Raw genomic sequence first — 13580 nt, 5'->3', positions numbered from 1 at the left:
CTGATGTGTTCAGTGCCTTCCCGACTAAACCCTCAAGTTTGATCGGACACAAGCCAGGGACTCCTATGATTCAGCACGGATGTTTGATCTTTTCAGGGATGCTTGAAGAACATTTTTTAAAAAAATTTAGAATGCCCAATTCATTTTTTTTTTTCCAATTAAGGGACAATTTAGCGTGGCCAATCCACCTAGCCTGCACATCTTTTGGGTTGTGGGGGCGAAACCCATGCAAACACGGGGAGAATGTGTAAACTCCACACGGACAGTGACCCAGAGCCGGGATCGAACCTGGGACCTCAGCGCCGTGAGGTTGCCGTGCTAACCACTGCACCACCGTGCTGCCTTTGAAGGACATTTTTAACGTGTTTCTGAGGGTGTCCTGTTGCCATCAAGTTCGGAGTGGAAAAATTAGTTCAGGAATCCGGTGTCAAGCACACGAATGTTATGGCTTGCCCAGCACAGCTGGTTTTTGAGTGATTAATGCTGGGCATGTTGGTTTGGGAGAACACTGCCGTTTCACCACCTCCTTGCCATCAGATTAGGGGGCTTGTTCGAAAGCCCTACTTCTCCAGTGCTTTGTGGGACCTGCTGAAGGTTGCTAAAGTCTCAGAGCATAGAGGTAAGCGGGGGTCACTGCTGCCCAGTAAACCATGACTTTAGTCTCTAGTTTGAGATCCTAGTCCTTAAATACTCTTTTCCTCAATCAGCCGAAGGCCAAGATGACACATTGGAGGTAACGATAAACCTTGTCAGCTATGTTTGCCTATGTCCAGTGGAGGCTCCCAAGATGCGGAAAGTGTTCCACTTTTTCAGGATCTGACTGTTGATCTTAATCAACGGAGGGTGGTGTTGTTCTGTTTAGAGGAAGACCTTAGTTATAATTGTCGAATGCTGGAAAAACTATGGCGACTACACAGGAAAATGATCTAGGTGAAAGATAAGCTTATTCTAAAGATATTTAGAGTCTGATAGCCCAAACAACATTGTTGGCCTCGTTCTGGCGTAGAACTGGGAGTGGCACAAGGCAGGTGTAACAGCAGAACGAGTAAAGCCCAGAACAGAGGTTTTAAAAATTGGCCGAATTTCGAGTTAACCTACTTTCAAGTGGTCATGGAAGAATTCCACAAATGAGACTATGGTGATCCTCAACTTCCCCCCACTTCGCACCTTCAGAATCTAAATCTCATGCCTTCATGCCCAAAATTCCAGGTTCTCTTATTGGAGGAATTAAGTGTTCTTACTCAAAAACAGTCTCACAAAGCAATTTGATGACTGTGCAAAAGAACCCTACTCACACACCATTTCACACTTTGACCAACAGCTGCAAGTGGTTATAGACCTTTTGATGTGGGACCAGGAATTCTAAAGCTTTTTGTTATCAGGGATTGTGTACTTCAATACATTTTTGTTGTTCTATAGCTACAGGAGTTGGTTTAGCACACTGGGCTAAGCAGCTGGCTTGTAATGCAGAACAAGGCAGCAGCTTGGGTTCAAATTCCCGTACCGGCCTCCCCGAACAGGTGCCGGAATGTGGCGACTAGGGGCTTTTCACAGTAACTTCATTGAAGCCTACTCGTGATAATAAGCGATTATTTTTATTATGTGTCTGAAGGAATGTAAATGTAGTAAATAGGTTTTACTGAATAGTTTTTTCTCTCCAATATAGCGAAATTTGCAGTAGACGATACTTAATTTGATCTCATCTAACAGCCTATGAACAATGGGGAACTATGGGACATCCATAGGCACCATCCAGAGAGATCCTTCATTAAATGTTTTTAAGATAAAGATAGATAGTTGTTTGAAGAATAAAGGGATTAAGGGCTATGGTGTTCGGATCGGAAAGTGGAGCTGAGTCCACAAAAGATCAGCCATGATCTCATTGAATGGTGGAGCAGGCTCAAGGGGCCAGATGGCCTACTCCTGCTTCTAGTTCTTATACAGGTGCCAATTTATATTTCTGGATGGAATGCACAGATGAGACACTTATTAGCTCTGTGAATCCAACCTCGAAAATGGCTGCTCAAAATTGCATATTCGGTGGGGGAAAAGAGAGAGAGAGAGAGAGAGAGAGAGAGAGAGCGCATGTTGGATTAGAAATCGGGGCAGGCAAAAATGGAAGAACTGAGGAGGCTGCCCACTGAGAATGGGGAGGGGGGTTCTGTCAGGGATGCAGCATGGTGGCCAAAATTTAAAAATTAAGAACGAAACAAGAAACATCCCTCCAGCCCTCACTCACCCTCCACATGCCCTCATATCCATGCCACCTACACAGCATCCATGGCCCCTCATAACCTCAATGCTAAGTTATGATTCCCACCACCCACCCAGAGTCCATCAAACCCTTCGTTGCAACCTATGTGCCAGCCAGCCACCTCCATAGTCCCCTTTATAGGCCCCTGTGCCAACTCATGCCAAACCCCCACCCACCCCCCCCCCCCTCCCCCACCCCACCCTTTGACATTATACCTACAACACCAACTCACCTGGTATCTACCTTGGACAAAGATGAGATAAGATAAAGATCTATAAAATAAAATATAGTCTACTGCAGACTTCACTAAAAACCTATTTACTACATTTGCATTCCTTCAGCTACATAAAGATTTATAACAACAAAAATGCATTCAAGTGCTCAATCCCTTATAACAAAAAGCATTAGAATTCCTGGTCTCACATCAAAACGTCTATAAAGGTGTTGTCAAAGTATGAAATGGCAGGCACCCTACTGTGAGAATGAATGGTTGTAAAATCAGTCAGTACTCCAGTAATACTGTAATGGAAACCCTCCCGTGAGATAGCAGATGTTTGAATGTCACCTTTTAAATTGAGCGTCTATTCTCCCACTATCACAGCTTCATCTAATTACAAATAGAGCAAAGTAGGGAATGGCTCCAGTGGCCAGAGCCAGATATATAGCTCAAATGAAGTCTACTCCAAGCTTTCAGTTGATGGTTAGATTTTTAACATCTGATATCCAGCTCAGTTATCAGGCCCCCTTGCCCTGCTTTCAGCTGTAGAATTAAATCACTTACTCTACACCCACATACAAGTTAAGACATACACCAGTGCATCTGAACTGCTCACCTCCAAAACTTCCACCCAACTACTTGCATGACGTTTTGGAAGATGAGCTTCAACATTACAAAGCTTCTATCCATCAAAATATTCACCTTAACGGCAGCTTCTGCATGAAAATACATTTCTCACTACTGCTTCTCATTGCAACCACGTTGTTCGCAGCATTAGCCATACTCATTAACAGCTATTTGACTCTTTTGTTGTGTCATTTAAATGAGAGCTCTACCTCCACAGGCTAGTCTTGCCTCCCATTTGAGATTTCAAATCTCCTTTCCCTACATCCATTGGAAGACCCTGGCACTGGGCTGCTGCTGCATCTTTGAAGAAATAAATTTCAGTAGACGGGATCCCAGATGGGGGTATGATGAACAGTGAAAACAGCTCTCCAATTTGAACCTCAAACGGGGATATATATTTCTGATCTGAATTGTGAGTGTATATGGCAGCTTGTCTATAAGTTACAGAGTTTATTAGATTCTACTGAAAGAGACTCTCCTCCTAGAAAGGCTAAACTTACTTCTATCCAATTCAAATACAGCATACTGTAACATTAGTGTAATTTAGATATTTGCAAAAAGGTAAAGATTGATATAGTCAAAAGCATAAATCACAATTAACGTACAAATGCAGAACACACTTAAAACACCCTTGCATTTATTAAACCTTGCCTGCATAAAGCTAAACAAACCATCTCAACAGGGGTGTGGGCAGGCTTTTCCCGATCAGGAATTTTGTACGTTTGTGCTGCTATTTCCCCCAATCCTGCCCTCCTCTTGCACCTAACTGGTTTAGTACAGGGCTAAAGAGCTGGCTTTTAAAGCAGACCAAGGCAGGCCAGCAGCACGTTTCAATTCCCGTACCAGCCTCCCCGAGCAGGCGCCGGAATGTGGCGACTAGGGGCTTTTCACAGTAACTTCATTTGAAGCTACTTGTGACAATAAGTGATTTTCATTTCATTTCATCTTATGATAAATACAGATCAACATCATTAGAATCACAGATCTGTAGCATGATAAGAAGCTTATTTTGTTACCATTATTCTTATTCACAAGATTAATCTTAGTATTCCATAATCAGTCTTATCCAGATATAAATGCAAGACTTGAATCGTATCTAACTACAGGATCTGATCCATGATAATCTTAAACTCCCATCTCTCCGATTAGCCTTTACCACTTTCTCTTCCGCTCTGTCATTTTCTTCCCTTTTCTCTTATGACATAATCTTTAAAACAAAAATCATGTAGAAAAAAAATGTTATTACTGCAGGAAGCTCTAGAAGGTAAATGATCATTCACATCGGATAGCTATACCATAACTAAAGCTATTACTCAATAGACAATGAGATTTTTACCTTTGATTATTCCAAATCAAAGAAATGTTAATTTTTCTTACTAACAAAGAAACTAATTCCCCTAATTTCTATTGTAATGCGACATCAACTTTCCTTCCTTGATTTCCCCAAAGGAACAGCTCCCTGTTTCAATGATTCCTTCCTCTTTTACCACTTTATTGAGATACATGTTCTCTCGTATCTTATACAAGAGAATTCATGTTCAAGACTACAAAGCGAGTGTTGACAGACTATTCATTTACAGGGAACGTCACACCTGAACCTGATCCCATATTCAAATCATGCACAACTCCAGCAGGGGTCACTGGAGAGCAAAGACGAGTGGGACCTTGAAACCTTTTGTTAAAATTTGTCACTCACCCAGAGGCCTGGATATTAACTTTTCTCTCTCTTAAGTCAAGAGACTCTGGTATCAATTTACAATACCCATACAGATATCCAACATCTACGATGTTGTTAACTTGCTCAATGTCAGTGATCAAAACCCCAAGTTCTTCCAGGTCTGCATTAAGACAAACGTGTTCATTTCAGCATTTTATGCAATTTGACAATTTCTTCTCGTACAAAACATAAGTTGTATTTGGCCATGTAGAATTATAGCTTTTCTCATCAACTTCAAATGTTATTCTAGTACCTTGATGAATAAATTGCATCTGCATTTGGGGTCAGTGCCATTATTACAATCAGGAAATTTACCAGATAGTAAGTACAAGGAATGGCACACACGACACAAACATTAACGCTCACAGGCGAGTTTTGTTAACTAATAAAGATCACGGAGGAAAATAAAACCCTGCAATCGATGTCATGCAGTTAAACAGCATTACTTGTACTTAACCTTATGCATTAATGGGCAGCACGGTAGCATAGTGGTTAGCACTGTGGCTTCACAGCACCAGGGTCCCAGGTTTGATTCCCTGCGGGGTCACTGTCTGTGCGGAGTCCGCACGTTCTCCCAGTGTCTGCGTGGGTTTCCTCCGGGTGCTCCGGTTTCCTACCACAGTCCAAAGACGTGCAGGTTAGGTGGATTGACCATGATAAATTGCCCTTAGTGTCCAAAAAGGTTAGATGGGGTTATTGGGTTCGGGGAATAGGGTGGAAGTGAGGGCTTAAGTGGCCTCCTTCTGCACTGTATGTTCTATGTATTACAGAATCTTAGAACATTACTTGCCATCTTCTTTGATGTACGTCCTTAATAGGTTCTAGAGAAGCAATAGGTGGAATTTAATGACCTTCATGGCGGTAGGTGTGACAATTAATCAGGTGGGAGGGTGCCAACCCCACCACCTTCCCGCCTCAGCTTAGATTAAATCTGTGGCTAATAGCCTCGTAGTCAGCCTTCCTGCCCCGCCAAGAATTAATACCCACTTATGGGCCTTATCTCAACTCTTCGGATATTCACCCTGCAGTGGGCAGGCAAGGAGCCCACAAAGTAATCCCTGTCCAAGTTGCTTATGAACTTCTTGGAGGGGTGGGGTGCGAGGGCTCACTCAAAGGCACTCGGTGCCTGATCAAGGAATCTGCCATCAGGGAGGGGCAGTCACTGAGAGACACAACCTTCCCCTTGCTGCTGAACTCCTCCCCCTGCACCCCAGCCTCCCCTCATATACCTGTGCCAGGGTCCATTCTCGATCCTGGGCCTTGGTTGGGTGTAGGACCAGCAGTAGGCACTGCCTCTCCATTGGCGCTGCCAATCAATGAAGAGTTGTTGGCCTCAGGCTGGCCGCCAGCTTTCGGTGGGTTCGATCTCCGTCCACAGGGTCCTTGATGCCAAGGCCTGAGCTGTCCAGTTATGTGCCCGATTGGCGCTTAATGTGGCATGCTTTCTACAAAGGAGGCAATGCGGGGCTCCCGCCAATTCTCCAGTCGGCGGCTGAGACTCCCCATCACCTCCATTAAATACCACCCCCAAGTGTTGAGAATACACATAAAAACATCATCAAGACATTGCTGATGCTGGATGTGGTCTCTTAATCGCATGTCACAAGAAACCGAAAGGCAAATGTCATTGCGCCAGTTTATTTGAATGTAGCTAATTAGCCCTACTTCCTTTCTGACCAAAATTTAACTTCGCAGGACTTGTGAATATAAACGGGCAAGACTGTTGTGCTGCTTGTAAAAAAATTGAAAAATGAAAGCCCAACAAGAGTAGATAGCACACTATCATTCTTTAGCTTTCATACACATACCAAAGTAGCAGAGATTTAATGATGAGAGAAACCTCCTTATAGGGACAGAATACCAGCTGCTAAGATTGAACATTTGTGTTGTGCTGCAATTTACTCCAGATAGTAGTAACATTTAGTCCGTGCGAGAGTTGCCTCAAAGGCAGCCTTGGAAATGCCATCAGTTGGAATCTAATTGAGAAGCCCAGGAATTTGTTTAGTCACTGGTCAGTTAAGCATTCTTGCGCCATAATGAATGAATAGTTGCTGCACACTATCTAAACTACTGTGACTGAAAAACAACAATAACTCAAAAGCTATCAGCAGTTATGTAATGGGAATGCTGTTCTGATTCAGATCCCATGTTGGTGCACAAAACAAGACAATAATTTCTAGTCTTAAGTGAAACTGGAAAATTAGTTTTTTGTAGATATCAGATGAATCCCAAGTGTTGCCCTGTCACAATGCAAAGTCAAATGATCATTAAAATAGCCACATGATCTTAAATTGAATTACATTTTATCTTAATGTTCAAAACATTCTGGAGATACTCCAAAATATTAAGACATCACAAAAGGTAGGAATAGTTCACCAAGTAAAATACCATTTCCCCCTCTCATAAGCTCTGTTCCAAGCTTTATTAGTGGATCAAGCTTTATTAGTGGATTAGGTCCCACAGGAACTAATCAAGGTATTAGCCATCAGGCACAGGAAAGTGGCTCTGGCACAATAGTCACTCTTTCCCCGTCACAAGTCCATCAATCTGAATGTAACCAGGCTCTAAACAAATATTTTATCCCCAACACTGATGCCATATCTTGTATAAAGTCACGCGATCCCTCTAGTGTTCAATATGAACAAATTAACTCACCAACAATCGTAAAAGTTCAGGCAGACATCAGGGGCGAAATTCTCCCCCAACGGCGGGATGTCCGCCGACTGGCGCCAAAGCCGGCGCCAATCAGACGGGCATCGCGCCGGCCCAAAGGTGCGGAATGCTCCGTATCTTTGGCGGCCTAGCCCCAACATTTGAGGGGCTAGGCCGACGCCGGAGGGATTTCCGCCCCGCGAGCTGGCGGAAATGGCGTTGGTTTCCCCGCCAGCTGGCGCGGAAATGCGGCGCATGCGCGGGGAGCGTCAGCGGCCGCTGTCAGTTTCCCGGCGCATGCGCAGGAGCGTCAGCGGCCGCTGTCAGTTTCCCGGCGCATGCGCAGTGGGGAGAGTCTCTTCCGCCTCTGCCATGGTGGAGGCCGTGGCGGAGGCGGAAGGGAAAGAGTGCCCCCATGGCACAGGCCCGCCCGCGGATCGGTGGGCCCCGATCGCGGGCCAGGCCACCGTGGGGGCACCCCCCCGGGGTCAGATCGCCCCGCGTCCCCCCCCCCCAGGACCCCGGAGCCCGCCCACGCCGCCTGGTCCCGCCGGTAAATACCAGGTTTGATTTACGCCGGCGGGACAGGCAATTTCTGGGCGGGACTTCGGCCCATCCGGGCCGGAGAATCCAGCGGACGGTCCCGCCAACCGGCACGGCCGGATTCCCGCCCCTGCCCAATCTCCGGGAGCGGAGACTTCAGCGGGGGCGGGATTCACGGCGGCCAACGGCCATTCTCCGACCCGACGGGGGGTCGGAGAATGACGCCCCAGGTCAATCAGGACTTGTTCGCCGAAAGATTAAAAGCTTACATTCATCATTAAAAGCAATCAGAGCATTTTCTGAAGCCAGAAACTATCCCTTAGTGAAGATCAAATGAGACCAGGAGTATTACCCAGTGAGGCATTGGCATAACCAATCTTCTCCACTGCTTAATGAAAGGACCCATGGCATATATATTTTGCACTGTGGTGACTTTTGAGATCCTCTGGCAAGAAGGGCAATCCTCCCCGAGTCCAGGAGACTGGAGCTGAAAGAGAAATGCAGTGTCCTGCTGCACTGCTCCTCAGTTAGGGAGGAAAGCAATGTTGACATTAGGCCCCGTGTGCAGCACACAGCCCCCTTCACTTATTGTATTCTCCCTGCAAGGCTTCCCCTGTCCAGAAACAAGAATGACAAACAAAAGGACACCTGGGTGAAAGGTAGTAAAGGAGCAAAAGTGTGAAAGTTGGGATCTAGAAGTTGGAGACACTCATGGAAATCTAGACAGTGAAAGATCCAGTGAGCAAGTTGGCTGCAGCTGAGAGCTCCCATTTATTGTGTTTCAGGAGGAACTCAGTTACCAATCCTGCTAGTTTTACTGGCAGGTCTGACTGGGTAGAGCACTCATTATTTGTAATTAAAATGTAGTTCGGGCAAGTTATCGAACTTGGACTCTAGATGTAGAATGCAGCTACAAACAGGTCAGCTGTAGCGGTGGTGCATCGTAATGGTGTAGCAAGTGAACTAGGCGGTCACAGATATTATTGTCACACCTCACCTGGGTGGGGAGAATTTAAAATCAACTTCTAATGTAACCTACTGTTTTAGAGAGAACAAAAATTGTGCCAAACCTTTTGCGAGGAGAGGTTTACTGAAAGAAACAAAATCCATTTGGCAATAAAATCACTGCTGCAATGATGCAGCTCCTGAGATTGTTAGGTTTCAGATATGGGCCAGTTGGCAAGGCGTCCTATGTGCCATATCATTTCAATGTGCAAGCTCAGCATGTTCCAAACCATACGGTTAAACTTTACAATGTGAAGGCAATTGCTGCCAGACCCTCCAACCTCGCAAGTACAGCCCATGTGGTGAATTGCTAACGACATCAGGTGACTTTCTGGCCTCTATGCCTTGGTACACCTGGTGATTTATTTATCCACTTGGTCAGAGGAGGCCCCAATTTTCATGTGTTTTGCGTGGATTCTATACTAAGACTATGACGCAAAACAACGTCAAACCCCATTTCTGGTGCAGCTGTTCAATTAAACCTTAGTAACTTGGCAGAACAGCCTGTTTAATCCCATTGCTGCTTCCAAGACAGAAAGGATAAGAAAAGAACACTATAATTACTCTTTACAATGACACTTCACTGTTGGCACCTTTTGCTCTTCAGTTATGCAGTTCGAAGCTTTTGCCCATATTATTTTATGCCCCATGAATCTTTTAATCGATGCCAGCTTTATCCAGGCTGCTCCTTTACTGCAGGTATTACCAATGAGCCCATCTTTCAGTCATTACAAAAGGTACAATTTTGTCAGCTATAACCGAACAGCATGGGAAAAAATTACAGTTCAAGAAGTCACCAAATATTTTAACTCTTAAGCTTGACACAGTCAAAATACATAGAATGAAATTTATTTGGAAATGCTCAATAATCACAGTGAATCCACAGTGCTATTATTGAACTTTAGGGTCACTGCAATGAATCCACTGCAATGTACAATGCAGATTCAACCGCAACAATGAAGACAAGAGAGCATTTTTATCAGGTTTTCAGCTTTGGGGAAAATTTCCATGCAGTACGCATTGTAAAGTCAGCCACTACAAGAAACCGAAGGGCTTCCACTGGCAAAAAGCCATTCTAAAAGCGGTGAACAAATAAGACATTCACACATTTAGCACCAAACGTATCAGCTAACCATTAACTATTTGACCCTTCCATTACTTCCATCTCAATTTTTTCTTTCCCTTTTAACTCTTCTATTCTGCCTCCTTCTCTTCTGGTCACCCGACCATGCTGTCTTTTATTTATCTCCTCTCAGATACTTTGCCCCTCCAGACACTGTCCAAATTCAACACTATTCCTCATCTCACCTTCCCAGGCTAGCAACATCCTTGGATAAGTCTCTAGACATTCTCTGCAGGGCCCGAGGCACTCATTTTATGAGAAGCAAACCCAACAGTCCTATCCTTCTCTCCTGTGGATCTTCCCAATCAGCTGCCTGCTGGGACCTGATCTCATTAACTCCTTTCCCATTTTGCGAATCCCACAACCTTAATCAAAGTCACAAATGACACTGTTTTGTGACTGCGGTGTAGAATTGTTCCACTTAGCCTACAATCAGCGCTGGAGGCTGGAATGGTTATTCTCATCAGATGAGCTGTTAAAGGAATGATCAAAACAATGCCAAAGAGCCAGCTAGGACAGGATGTTGGTGCCCCAAGAGTGGAGACGGAGGAGAATTAAAAATAGCATTGTGAGCCGACAAGCCAGTTCCCGGTCTTCACACGACCCTAGGCCATTTTAACAGAGACAGGATGGGGGTGCCAGACAAGGCTACCCACCCACAAATGCTAATTGAGGGGCATTTCAGGCCAATTAAAGGGATCTGACTGGGATTTTTCAGTCGGCCTCCAGGTTCCTGCAAGTGGCAGGGGCCAGTTTAGTTTCCTGGGGGGTAGCTTCCCGGAAGCAAGCTGCAGGAGCCAGCATTCTAGACACTCCCTGTATACCTGGGATGCAGCAGCAGTCAAAGGCTGCCCTGTGGGTGTGGATTCCCCACTGCACCATCCACCCAAGAGCTGTGGTCAGGTTGCAAAAGCCATTTTTAAAATTTTATATTTAAAAATGTTGGAGGCAGGATGCCCCCACTTTGAAGCATCTTCTCTCTTACGTACAGTCCATTGGAGCCTACAGGCCCTTACATGCTACAAGACCCTCCAGCTTGGAGAGCACCCCCCCCCCCCCCCCCACCCCCCACCCCCCACCCACCCCAGTATCATATGAACATTAATTGGGGAAAATCACAATGACAGTTATCCCCTCAGTGCAGGTTCTGACCCACATTTCAGCCTGGCAGTGGGATCCAGAACCCTTAGAGAAAATCCAGCACCTAGTCTACCAGTCTCATAGCATAAGGGGAAAATATTGAGGTGCTTAAACTAATTTTGGCAATATTTCAAAATAAACATATGCCACGTTTGTGAGACAATTTTCCATCTGCAATTTTAACAGTAACGCTAACCCAGTCAAAATATTCATCTTTTATTACCACAGACAGTAATTTCAGGCTTCAGTAGTTCACAAAAGCCTGCCAAGGACTGCACTCTATATCCTCTGCATACCCCCCCCACAATTCAATGTTGCTACTTTTCTTGCCTCACCCTCTCTGCAAGTACAATGATCCAGTTCAGATTTTGTTTCAATTTTACCCTCCAGCAAAACTGGTATGTTTCTACAAATATCCATCTTATTGTTGCTGATGGTGTGTTTTTAAAAACCATTGTGACAAATAAAAGAGGTAATTTTTAGTTCTGGGAAGAGTATTGTTGTAAATGGTAAAACTAAAACATTGGGTAGAATTTCACCCTTGGCGGGTGCACTCAGTGGGCGGAATTGGAATCTTGTCCCGTCCATATCCAATTGAAACTTGCAGGCAGGGATTCTCCGAGCCAGCACCGGGTCGGAGAATCCCCGGGGGTTCCCGCCGCGCCGGTCGGGGGCCGTTGACAGCGGCCCACCCGGCGATTCTCCGGGCCCTGATGGGCCGAGTGGCCGATGAGTTTGGCCGAGTCCCGCCGGCGTGGGCTACTCAGGTCCCACATGGCGGGACCTGGAAGGTGAGTCTGCAGGGGCCATCCTGGAGGGTGTGCGGGGGGGATCTGACCCCGTTGGGGGCGTCCCCACGATGGCCTGGCCCACGATCGGGGCCTACCGACCAGCGGGCGGGCTGGTTCCATGGGGGCCTATTTTCTTCTGCGCCGGGCCTCTGTAGGGCTCTGCCATATTGCCCGGGAGCCGGCGCGGAGAAGGGAACCCCTGCGCATGTGTGGAATCACGCTGGCCGTAGCGCGCATGCGCGAACTCGCGCGGGCTGTTCCGCGCTGACTGGAGCTGCGGGGACCACTCCAGCGCCAACCTAGCCCCCTAGGAAGGGGAGCATTCCCCATTATCGGGGACCGTTGACGCCGGAGTGCTTGGTTTTCATGCCGGCATGGGGACATTATTGGAGAATCCTGCCCGCGATAGGCGGCTAACTGCAACACTGCCAAATCGGTGGAGCGGGTGCAGCAGGGACGAGCATGCAGCGGGTGCAGTATCCAATGGTGGCCAACTGCAAACTTCAAAAGCGGCCTCCACAGGATGCAGAAGAACACTGTGCGAGCCATGGCAACAGCAAGAGACCACAGCAGGCAGGAGAGGAGTTCAGGCGGCGTGCAAGTGCCCCATTTCCCCAATGACTGCCTCTAAGTCCTAGTTGAGGCAGTCACAGCCAGGAGGAATGTCGTGATGCCGAAGGATAGAAGGCCACCCCAACTCACCAAGAAGGCATGGAGCAAGGTGGCAGCAGAGGCCAGTGGGTATGACCTAGTCTGGAAACCTTGATCCAGTGCCAGGAAAGGTTCATTGACCTTCTGCGCTTGACACGGGTGAATAGTGAATGGGCATTGTGCTGAATGGGGCACTGAGGCGAACGGCCATCCTTGCGATCGTGTGCGGGTCTCACGTGCGATCTGAGACTACATGTCCCTGTGCGCCCCAAAGTCCGGGGCTGCTGCTGCCAAGAGCCCTTTGGGCTGAAGCGGGAGGTATCTAGGATGAAGGTTGTGATGGAGACTATGCTCCATCACAGCAACTTCAGTTTTGCACAGGGCACTAAAAAACCTCAATGCAACCAAGGCCAACCACGATGGTCAGCAGGCACCAAGATGTCAATCTGTGTAATATGATTAATGATGGCAACCCCTTTTTGTTTCCATCCCTCAGATGAACAGTCCGGCAGAGTCATCCAGCAAGCAGACAACCCCACCCGACACATCGATGGATGCATACGCATACCACTTCCCAGCACCAGCACAGAGACATTCACGCCAGTACCGCATCGGGAGAGTTGTTAGGGCACATCGGTGCGGGCACTTCACGCTCTCCTGGGCAGATGGCGCAGGTAGGGTGTCCAGTGCACCAGCAATCAGAAGTCTGCTGCGGACAAGGGCCATGCTAAGTCCGAGGGTGATGATGAGCCTCTGGAGTCTTCCATACAGCGAGAAATGCTGGATGTCCAGCGGGATGCGTGGGGAGGTCTGACAGAGGTCCAGAGGGTCTGCATGACATGGTCTCAGTCATGAAAATC

General features: G+C 46.7%; 1 protein-coding gene across 2 annotated transcripts in view; it reads right to left on the bottom strand.

The window, feature by feature from the left end:
- Positions 1 to 13580, bottom strand: part of smarca1 (SNF2 related chromatin remodeling ATPase 1) — a 115831-nt gene that overhangs the window by 86498 nt on the left and 15753 nt on the right. The window contains exon 5 of one of the 2 annotated variants that reach the window (XM_072505610.1): positions 4255 to 4305. The exons of the other annotated variant lie outside the window; for it this stretch is intronic. Coding sequence (XP_072361711.1) covers positions 4255 to 4305 — 51 coding nt within the window. The remainder of the gene's footprint in view (positions 1 to 4254; positions 4306 to 13580) is intronic. 2 annotated transcript variants of the gene reach the window in all.

Source organism: Scyliorhinus torazame, chromosome 5 (assembly GCF_047496885.1).
Source record: "Scyliorhinus torazame isolate Kashiwa2021f chromosome 5, sScyTor2.1, whole genome shotgun sequence".
In the NCBI taxonomy this organism is placed as follows: Eukaryota; Metazoa; Chordata; class Chondrichthyes; order Carcharhiniformes; family Scyliorhinidae; genus Scyliorhinus; species Scyliorhinus torazame.
The sequence above is the reverse complement of the archived record's forward strand: the minus strand, read 5'-3'. Positions and strand labels throughout refer to the sequence as shown.